General features: G+C 37.5%; 1 protein-coding gene across 1 annotated transcript; it reads right to left on the bottom strand.

Annotated features, from left to right (window-relative positions):
- Positions 1–3,328: 3,328 nt before the first annotated feature.
- LOC102300663 (creatine kinase, testis isozyme) lies at positions 3,329–8,966 on the bottom strand. Its single transcript, XM_005941250.2, has 5 exons — positions 8,662–8,966; positions 8,158–8,204; positions 7,119–7,317; positions 4,498–4,655; positions 3,329–4,190 (listed from the first exon to the last, which is right to left on the bottom strand). Exons 1-5 carry the CDS (start codon positions 8,675–8,677, stop codon positions 3,873–3,875), a joined length of 738 nt encoding a protein of 245 aa, XP_005941312.2. The 5' UTR covers positions 8,678–8,966; the 3' UTR covers positions 3,329–3,872.
- Between the last annotated feature and the right edge of the window lie 1,976 nt (positions 8,967–10,942).

Raw genomic sequence — 10,942 nt, 5'->3', positions numbered from 1 at the left:
CTGGCAGGGCTAGGGGCCAGGACTCTACTCTTTGGGTTTTTGGGGGATGTTGCAACTCTGGGTCCGATAACAGGCAAACCACCCGCAGTAGATGTGCACGGTGTGAGGTCTCGCAGCAAGCTATCAAATACGCCGCATTTCTCGGCTTTTAACAAAATGCTATACGTCGCCAGGTGTTTCATCAGATTCGAGGTGTTACCTCCTTTGCACAGTATCACCTTAAAGCGTTTGTTGCTGCTGAGTTTGCAACTTTTGCTGTGAAATACAGCCAGACTTTGACCGCTTCACCTTTGGCATTTTTAATCTGTAGCTCTGCTCTAAAAGAACGTACATACCTGGGCCCGCCTACTATCCTTGGAAAGGTAAAATGATTGGCTAGAATCCAAAGTGTATGACATCTCAGGGAAAAAAAAGCACTGAAATAAAGTACCGAAATGTGCGCTGCTTTTCGGTCTGGTTACTACCGTTTATGTCAGAACCGGTGCCATTACTGGTACCCATCCCTAAACATGAGGTGTAAGAATTTTAGGTCACATACACAGATAGACATGTTTTACATAGCTTAAACAACTTTGGGTCAAATTGACCACAGAGGAACACCGCATGCAAAATCTGTAAAGCTCACTGAATCTTTTATTTATGCTTTAAATGTTTTACACTTCTGTAACAGTGTCTCTCAAGGAAGATTATGGCATTTATGGGAATCAATCTTTTAACTACCTGCGACCAGAGGTAGTCAAATGTGTTGTAAAGATAATGAGTGAAATTTTAGTTATTAATAAAATATATGTGATGAAAACCAAAGCTGAAACTGATTCAGCCTATTATTTTTCTTTGTATGCTTTTTAGGTTCTGTTCCCGATGCTGTGATAATTACCGTAAATGACGTGGAAACACACACATTTACACACATTCACACTATCTCCTTCGAAATCTGAGCTTAGATTGTTAAATATAAACAATGAATGTATTTAAAGCAGAAATTGCACACCAACCATCAAAAGTTTGGTTAAATAACATGAGTACTGTAAAAAGAAATTTCTTAACCCGAAAGCTGGGGATGGCTTTATCTTGACAAGGAGGCCAACCTCAGCGCTTTATATGCTGCACCTTATTTCTGCACAATAAAGTGCTTTAAACTAAACCCTAAATTAAACCCATAGAGCATTTTTTAAAAGGGATTTTTGTTCAAAGGTGATTCCTAGCTTCCTAGACTGGAACGCTCTTCAGCGTGTGAATCAAACGGCACAATTCATCTGTGGAGTACCCTTCCCACCACTACGGGACATGTACAACACTCGGACCAGGAAATGGGCACACAACATCATTAAGGACCGAACTGACCCACAGCACACACTGATCACGCTCCTGCCATCTGGCAGATGCTACAGGAGAGTGAAAGTAAGGACAGCCAGACTTAAAAATTTTTTCTAACCACAGGCCATCAGGCTACTGAATCACTGAAATATTGTCGAACTGTAATTATTAAAAATTATTAAACTATTAAAATTGCAATTTGTACATACTCTGTTTAAATTACCGCTGTGACAGTATTGCAACTACTTGCACTTTAAATTCTGACTACACCCACACATAAGATACATAAACTACAAGTGCTACAAATCACTTGTTTTACTGCATTTATTATTTTCAATGCTATTTTCTATGCTTAGGATTAAGTTTACTCTTTATTTTAGTTAGTTGTTTCTTACTGCAAAGTAAGAATTTCATTGCTCTATGTAACCACTTGTGTTTTGCAGGGTATATGACAATAAACTTATTGAAACTTGAATCTGTAAAACACAATGCAAAAATGGAAAAAAAACATTAAGTTATGTGAATAACCTGACTCTTCTTAAATATAATTCAATAAACAAGTAGAACTACAAATGTGAGCAAGTTACAGACTTTCTTTTCAATAAATGTACATGACTCTTTTGGAATGATTTGAATTGTGGGCTAAAGAAGGAAGCGAGTAGGAAGTAAAGCAGAGGACACAGAGTCAAAAATCACTGAGACAATCTCTGCTGCATAAAGTTCAGGTAGCAGGTTTTCCTGTTTCGGAGTCCAATGCCAAAAAGCTGACTCAAAGTGCTGTTGAAGCCGTAACATCTTCTACAATGAAACAAATGTGGGCGCGTCCTCATCTCCAAGAGAAGTTGTTGTCAACAAACAAACCTACATGCACAAAGATCTATTGAAAATGTAAACATCAGCTAAAATATCTGCAGGGACTTAATAACCTAAATTTTTGACCTCTGTGAAAATAAAGACGTTTTTGTTTCGTGTTCATGAGTGAGGGGAGATGGGAGTGTGCTACTGACAGATAGATTTCTGCAGTGACCTACATACTGTACTAGTCTGTTTTGGTAAAGAGAGCTGAGTATGAAGGTGAAGCTGTCATTTGGTTGATATACATCGATACCTTCACTTATGGTCATAAGCTCTTTGTAGTGACTTAAAAAATGCAATTGGAAATTGCATTTTTTCCACATACAAAAAGTGGAAATTGGGAATGAATTTTCTCCAGAGAATGGCTGATATAGCGTAACGAGTCATCAAAGAGGTGGTTTGGGCATCTGACTATAGGATGCCTCCTGGGCATGGTGTTCTGAATAGAGTGTGCCCTGAGGTAGACCCAGGACACACTGAATAGAGTACATCTCAGAGGAAAGCCTGGAAATGCCTCAGTTGTCCCCCAGGTGAGCTGGAAGAAGTGGCTAGGAAGAGGGAGGTCTGGACTTCCTCTCCTTAGGCTGTTGCCCCTGCAATCCAGCCCCAGATAAACAAAAGAATATGGATGGATTAAAACTTTCACTTATGCTAGTTCTAGAAATAATATTTAGGGCCCAAAAAAGTAACTGCAAATGCTCCACCAGTGAAACCAAGTTGAACTCTCGCGAAGACTGATTGTTTGTACCTAGCTGGGCGAGTGCTACGGAGGTCTCAGAAGCAGCAGTTGGGATGGGTGATGAGCTCCCCATCATAGCATACAGGGTCTTTATATGCACAGAGCATTCTGAGAAAAGTAATAAGCTGAATTAATTTTGGCTTCTTTACATATATTTTATTAATAATAAAATTTTACTTTCTGTATCTTTATCACACACTTGACTAGGTACAGTACTACTGTACCTCATTGCAACATACCAGACATTTAATGCCAAGATTCAACCTGCAGTGTTAGAGAAGCTGGGATTAGCTTAACTTGGTCCTTGATAATCATCTATAACCAGTTGGGGATGAATATGAATGAATAATTACTATTTAATAAAATTACTAATTTTAATTTAATTAAAATTACATGTAATTACTAATGAATAAAAATCATTTAAAAGCTGTAGGTTGCAGCTATTGCTCTAACACTGTGTAAAACAAGGCTCAGTGCTGGCTCTTACAGTTTGAGCTGCTTTAAACTTTATTTACAAAGAGCACATTAGCATACTAAAAACAATAGCTAGCTAGTACTGCTGTGACCTAACACTTTCATAAGCGAAGATGATCTTCAAAGAGCGTGGGTACATGCAGTGATGCTAGTGTTAGCCATTGTGGTGGCAAACTTCTTTATTCTATGTATTGATCACTTTATCGATAGTAATATCACTTTGTCACTTAGTTATATGCAAATATGCATGTCACAAATGGACCTTATTGCACATACACACACAGTGGGGCACTGTAAGTTCATGGGAGATGTTAAACAGATAGTGAGACTCCTTGTCCATATCTCAGAGGAGAAGGAGGGACGATCTAGGATGTAAATTCTTAGGCAACAGCTAAGTGAAAAACACATTTGTAACTTTCTCTCTTGGAAGGTCCAAGAAGGTTTATTCTATTCTATTCTATTCTATTCTATTCTATTCTATTCTATTCTATTCTATTCTATTAGGCCAGTAATTGACTGTCAACTTTTCCAAGGTGTAGTCTGTCACCCTGTAAATGCTGGGATGGGCTCCAGGTCCTTGTGACCCTGAATTGGATGGATGGATTGATGGACTGATTGTGTTTTTGTACTGGCACTGTACTTTGTTAGTACTGAAATAAAGACTTACAGTACCTTGCCTAGCCAGTGTGAGAAGCCGTCTGCGCTCTCCTCGGCTGCAGTGTGTTGGGAAGCAGAAATCTTCAATACCTCGAACAACACTAACCTCACAGCGTACAGCGTACGATCTGTCCAAGTCATCACCACCCTACATACACACACACACACACACACACACACACACACACACACACACACACACACACACACACACACACACACAATTTATTAGCCAGATCAATTGGGATGGGAATTGATAATAAAATCAATTAAAATAAATCTGTCAATAAAATGAATGTCCATATGAACATTACTTTAATTTTATTGATCATAAACTGCTCCAATATTTTCATCCTCCAACACGAACTGAAATCAGCTGATTGTAGGGCACACAGCCTTCAATTCATGCTGCAATTATTTTCAGGTTTATTATTCACAGTGTTTTGAGTAGCTACCTTCAAGTTGTCATAGTTCAAGTCACTCTCTGGTGTCTGGCTGGTGATCTTCTGTTCATGATATGCTTCAATAACTCGGTCAAAGAAATCACAGAACAGGATGTAGGACTCGGCATCGCCGGCAACACACCCGACAGCTACAGGACCTAAATAATCTCCTTCATTAAAAAAAGGAACAAAAGTAACAGAAGGACCAAGTGAATAATCTAAACATTTACCTAAAAATTTCTCCACAGATGCTTATGGAATTACCACTTTGGACTTCATTCGTTTAAGGTTTCTTTCAATAAATGTCCAGAGTAATTAGTAAAACAGTAAGTAAAGTAAAACAGATTAAAGTGTTTAAACTTAAAGTATGTAAACTTTATGCATCCATCAGAGCATGAATGTGTGTGAATATTAGATAGCACTTAAATAGGGTAAGCAAAAAGTGCTTGTGTGAATGGTGTGAATGAGGCAATTTGTGTAAAGCACTTTGAGGGCTCAGTTTGAGTAGAAAAGCACTGTATAAGAACCAGTCCATTTACCATCAAATAGAAGACTGAGAGTCCAAAGCTGAAAATGCTGTTTACAAACCCAGGATCATGACAGGTAGAGATACAGCATTGCAACTGTTTGCAGGATCTTATCTCAGTATCTCTTTGCATTGAAATTGCCTCCAATGTGGCACTCCTTTTTTTCCCAGTGCAGGGTGGCTGTAGCTCAGGTGGTAGAGCAGGTCACCTACTAATCAGAAGGTTGGTAGTTTGGTCCTAGTCTCCTCCAGTCTTGGATTTTCGCATGCCAAATATCCTTGGGCAAGATACTAACCCCAGGTTGCTCTGCGATGCATCCATAGGTGAATGAATGTTATCACTAACAACTTAGGAAAGTGCTTGTGTGATTGGGTGAATGAACAAGTTGTGTAAAGCGCTTTGAGTGCTCAGAGAGCAGAAAAGTGCTATATAAGAGCCAGAAACATCACACTTTTACTCAGTTGGAGCAGCAGTTAATAGTAATAATGTTGTGCTTCTTCTCACACTTTGATCCATGATCCAGTTGCTGTAGGCAAAAATCTGGACTTGTTGCTGAATGTAACATTCCTCCACATGTTCAGATTCCATTGAACATGTTATAGAGACCAGTGCAAACAGGCCTGACTGTGAAGGGCAGTCATTACAGGCCTCCTGGCAGCCCAGGAGACTGAAGACTGGTGGTGTGCACTTTGCTCTGAATTGCCTGGGTAATGCAAACATTCATTTCTGGATTGCAAATTTGTAAAAGATTGCCTAAGTGCTGACAGGGTGAGGAAATGATCTTCTTGTGGTGATGTCTTCTTTGTGGTCTATCTCACATTCCATATTATATGGGACTTAGATGCCAGTCTGAATATGATACTAGGACTCATCCAAATGATACTGCACCTTTGTTTTATCGAACACCAGATTAAAGTTGCCCTGTGGCATGGGCCCTGTCCAGATCAGTCAAACGTGGCATGCTTGGAGCAGACATCAACTAACTGCTATAGCAGGTACTGCTTAATCCTAATTGTCAGCACTTGGGGTACCAGAAGCTCAAAACAGATTTAATAGAATAATTATTTTATACGTTTTTATAATAATTGTATAAATTTAAAACAATTCATTTATTGAAATAAACTTTGCAAGTTTGGCATTGGCAGAGAAGTTTTGGCAAGTTTTCCATGAGGACAACCCACTCAACTCTACTCTCAACCCACAAATGCACATATTCCTTACAAATATGGCATCATTTAAGGGGAAATAAGCTTTCCAGTAATAAAAGATTTATTTCCAGAAACCATAATTAGAACAAAGAAATAACTGACCAAACAAATTTCCTTAGTTTTTCTGCTAACTTTATATTATATTATATGTTAGACCAACAATGAAACAACGATAATTATGATTTTTTTTCATGCAAATCTCAAATTCTTTTATATATGTAAATACTATCAAATTAGTTACCAATTGTTCACTAATTTTCATGTTGCTGTAATTCTGTGTTTTGGCCTCTCTGTAAAGATTTGCAGACTCAGATCATGTGTTTGTGGTATGGACCCAAAAGTGGACACTCAGATACAAAACTGAAATTTAACAAAAAGCGAGCCGTTTCTTGTGCACGGAAATGCAAAAACAAAAGGCTAGAGGAGACTAAGACATACTAACTAAACTTGGCAAAACTAGACACTAAGAACTATGACTTGCTTGAAGCAAGAAAAATAAGAAACATGAAAAACCTGAAACCTGGAACATGGGACATGGAGGGAAGACAATGGGAGACAAGGACAAAACAAAAAGACATGACTAAGACACAAAGAGAGAGAGTGAGACACACAGGGAGAGACACACAGGGAGAATAAACAGAGACAAGAGTGAGGAACCAGATAAACACAAAGGACACGACAGACACACAGGAGACACAGGGATGAGACAAAGACTCAAAAGGAACCTGACCAACAAGAAACCATGAACCATTCAAGCAAATAAACTCAAACACATAAAAAGAACCAAATGCAACAGTAAACTGTATAAAACTTGAACTTAAATCAACATTATAATGCAAAGAAAAATCTCACACATACAAAATAACTAAAAAAAAACAACAACAAAAAAATACATCACCTGGTTCCTCCAGGCCGGGACGAATGACGTCATCAAAGATTACTCCACTCTGGGTGCAGCGGTTAAACTGTCGGCGGTACAGATCCAGTGTGAGGATTCGACCCATCCAGGTAAAGTTCCTGCACAAGTCAGGAAACTCCTCCTGAGGGAAACCTCTCTTCAGGTGAAATCGGGCCATGGGGTCAGGGGGAATCAAATTCTTAAGAGAAAGGACAAACACAGAAGAGAGAGTAAAGTGACCAACTATTATATTAATAACCCAGAGGTCACTGCTGTTCACAGAACAATACATCACATTTTACATCCAGGTCTCCTAATATATGAATTAAAAAATGAGATGTTTATTAACCCTTATAACAAAATCCACAAACATTTTCTGGCTACATCATGTTGTATATGCTATATTTTTATAATATATTTATTGTATATTTTTTGTATTACATTTGATACGTTGGGCGTTTTGGCAACTTTTTGTTAACAATGTCAATTTTAGAAAAAAAAAGAATTTTACCCATAACATTTTGAAATTATGGCATGTATTGATCATGTCGATGAGATAGAGGTCTCAGAAACTCATGTATCAAATATGTGTTTAAGTGCATTATAGGGTTGACAGAATAACACAGCCACAATGCTGAATGACAAATGTAATGTTGTCATCTTTCTGTTACTTTTTTTTTAATGAAAATTTTCATCCTTTTTTCTTTAGCTACCAAAAGTTACGAAAAAATAAACAAATAAACCTTTTGCTCTGATCTTGCACTGCATTCATGTTATGAGAGTAGATTTTGACAGCATTTAAAATCAGTCAGGAAAACTGCTAAGAACTGTCCCACTTTGTAAAAACAGTGAGGCTGCTGAGTGTCTGTTGTTAGTTCACGTCTGCAAAATGATCAGTGATCAAGAATATCTAATCCATAATTACCTTCTGATATACTCTGTTGCTATGTTTGACTTCAGCTGTAGATGACACAATTTCTTTTTATTGAATTACACTGTATCACACTGCTTATTCTTATTCTTACATTGATATAATTACCTCTAAAATTGGCCGATATTTCACCTCCTTAGGAAATGTAACTGGAGCTGAGCAGAAGTCAAAAAGGTAAGAGATCAAAATTTTAATCAAACAGATTAACAGTACTGAAGACAGAAACACAGTCAGTCTTAAAAATCTTCATATAAGTATGAAAATATTGGTCCAGAGACAAGATCAGAAAGGACTTCAGTTAACCAATAATCCAGTGGTGAAAACTTGATGATTTTCTACTTAAAATGCTAGCGTTCTTTACTACTAAATCAATGCACTCTACATACTGATTAATGTTTGTATCAGGCTTGTAACTATACTTGATAGTAAACATATTAGCTTTTGATGTTATTCTGACTTTAACCTGTTAGCACCACTGGTTACATTATCAGTTAGATCATCTTCTCAGTTTAAGTAACATAAAAGATGTTAGTCATGCAGTGTATGGCAAAAATCTTTATTACAGTGAATGGGAAAAAAAGAACCATGCAGTGAAAATGATGGGACACTCACGTTTGACCCTCCACATATTGTCGTCTTGATGGAAAAACAGATGGCTGTCTGTACAACACCAACAAAATATCTAAGAATAGTTGTGTTTGTGGTGAGCATCTCATCCTGCAGGCTGCAGGAGTCCAGTTACAGTCCGCACAATGTCACCCTTTTTATAACCACACACAACACACCACTGCTGCTATGTTTGAGCTGCTCTGAATGTGTGTTTGGGAGGTCATGCTCTAATCCCTCAGTTCAGAATGTATGACATCATGGGTTTTTTTGTTTTTTAACTTCTATTCTATTCTTACAGTGCATATGGCTTTGAACAGTCTTGTTCATATGGCTTGATTCTTTTTTTTTTTTTTAATTTACTTAAAAAATGTGCTCAATAGCAGCTTTCTGTGAAATCAAATCTTGACAGTGATGATCTAGTGGTGCTATGTAGATGTCTTTTCTGAAATTAAAAACACAGTTTCCTAACTAGTTAAAGTGCATCAGATTTAAATCTTTCTCTCCCCTGTCTTACCTGCAACACATTTCACGACCCTGGTGGGACTTCACTTCTGCCTGATAAAAATTAACATTGAACACCAGGTGTCAAACACTACGTGTACCAATATAGAGGGTAGGTAAAGTCACAGAGGGAGAAAGACACTAGTAGCCTGACAGTTTTATTTTGCAAAGGTTAAATTAAAGTAAAGGATGTGTAATACATAGTTCTTCAACTCCACCACTTACAGTACATACACAAAGTATTCACTTGTTCCACATTTTGCAATATTAAAACCGTAATCCATCTGGATTGCAAACATTTTTGACCTCAAAATTCTACACACTGCTCCTACGAACAACAAAATTAAAAAAGGTTTGGAGGAAATTCTCATGAAAAAACAAAAATGTGACATGAATGAAGGACCAGAAAAGTCAAATGTATAAAAATAAAGGATTTTGTATTTTAATAACGAATTAAGTAATAAAATATGAGTTAGTAAAATATTTTACTCATTTCAGAATCAGTATCAGAATACTTTATTAATCCTTAAGTAAATTATGTGGGCTACAGTTGCTTCAAGACAGTAACAGTAACAGACCAAACTATTTAAATAATACAATATGTTACCGAGTTTACAGATTTAAGAAATAGTGCTAATATATACAAATCACTCAATTATACATATCAAGAATATTACAGAGGTAAGAATATTACAGGGGTGGAATATATATGATTGGCATTACACTCTAACCTGTGAACTTTGTCAATTGCTATTTTACTGTAGAGTGTGTGCAAAAAGGGTGTAACTATTGCAGTGCTTAGAGTGTGTTAGATGGAGGCGTTGTACAGGGAGATGGCCACAGGCAGGAATGATTTCCTGTGTCGTTCAGTAAATCATTCCTGCGCGTGGCCATCTCCTTGTACAACTCCTCCATCTAATACAATTTATTTTCTCACTTTTAAAAAAAATTTAATTAGGATCAATCATTATTCCACTACTACTACTACTGCATCAGAGATGCATCAACTTGGAGTTAATATCTTGACCCAGGATATTTGATACTTTTAAATCCTAAAGGGATTCAGCTAGGCTGAGTCTTGCAGCCATGTCTTCTTAAATTGGCCATATGATCTGGACACACCTATGTGTCTACCGACACTGGAAGGTTAACTGACAAAGGCATGACACAAAGTAATGCAATCGGTTAGTCGGTGGCTCATTAGGTTAGTTTCTGCAACTTCACCTACATAATTTCCATAGGGAATAATAAAGTATTCTGATTCTGATTATGAAAAACAATTAACAAAAAAGCTAACTACTTTCTACATGGGGTAAGTAAATAAGGTAATGCAATGTGATATAATTAGAAAGTAACAAATAATGTGGATGGCACTGAAACTGGACTGGTAATCTGGAATGTTGGGCACTTGGTGCCCGACACTGTCTTGGCCAATTAAAGGGGGTAAAAAGGCAATACACAATGCCTGAGCTCTTCCTCATCACGGGGGTCTTGAACAACACTGGCCTGATAATGGGATTGTTTTTCAGTGCTGTCATATAGCGATAATCACTTTCTCTTGCTGAAAACACGCTCTTGTTTTTTGCTAACGACTGACTTTTTTGGTAATGGAGGTCCTGTGCGTTTGCTTGAACAGGAACTGTTTAGTCTCACCCGATTTCAACATTTTCTATGGTTTCTTCGAGGCTGAAGAAGTCCCTTGGATGAGTGCCGAAACGTTTCTCCCACTGAAAACGCTACGTCCAGATGAACAGAATCAACCTTTTGGGATTTACTTACAGTG

The sequence above is a fragment of the Haplochromis burtoni genome, unplaced genomic scaffold (assembly GCF_018398535.1).
Source record: "Haplochromis burtoni strain Fernald_Lab_line unplaced genomic scaffold, NCSU_Asbu1 Contig_303, whole genome shotgun sequence".
Taxonomy (NCBI): domain Eukaryota; kingdom Metazoa; phylum Chordata; class Actinopteri; order Cichliformes; family Cichlidae; genus Haplochromis; species Haplochromis burtoni.
Note: the sequence above shows the minus strand (reverse complement) of the source record. Positions and strands in the feature narration are given on the sequence as shown.

Coding starts and splice junctions, on each gene's coding strand:
- LOC102300663 (XM_005941250.2), bottom strand. Junction 7,318..8,157: donor AATATCGGCCAATTTTAGAG/GTAATTATATCA, acceptor CTTTCTCTTAAG/AATTTGATTCCCCCTGACCC. Junction 4,191..4,497: donor TGAACTATGACAACTTGAAG/GTAGCTACTCAA, acceptor GTGTGTATGTAG/GGTGGTGATGACTTGGACAG.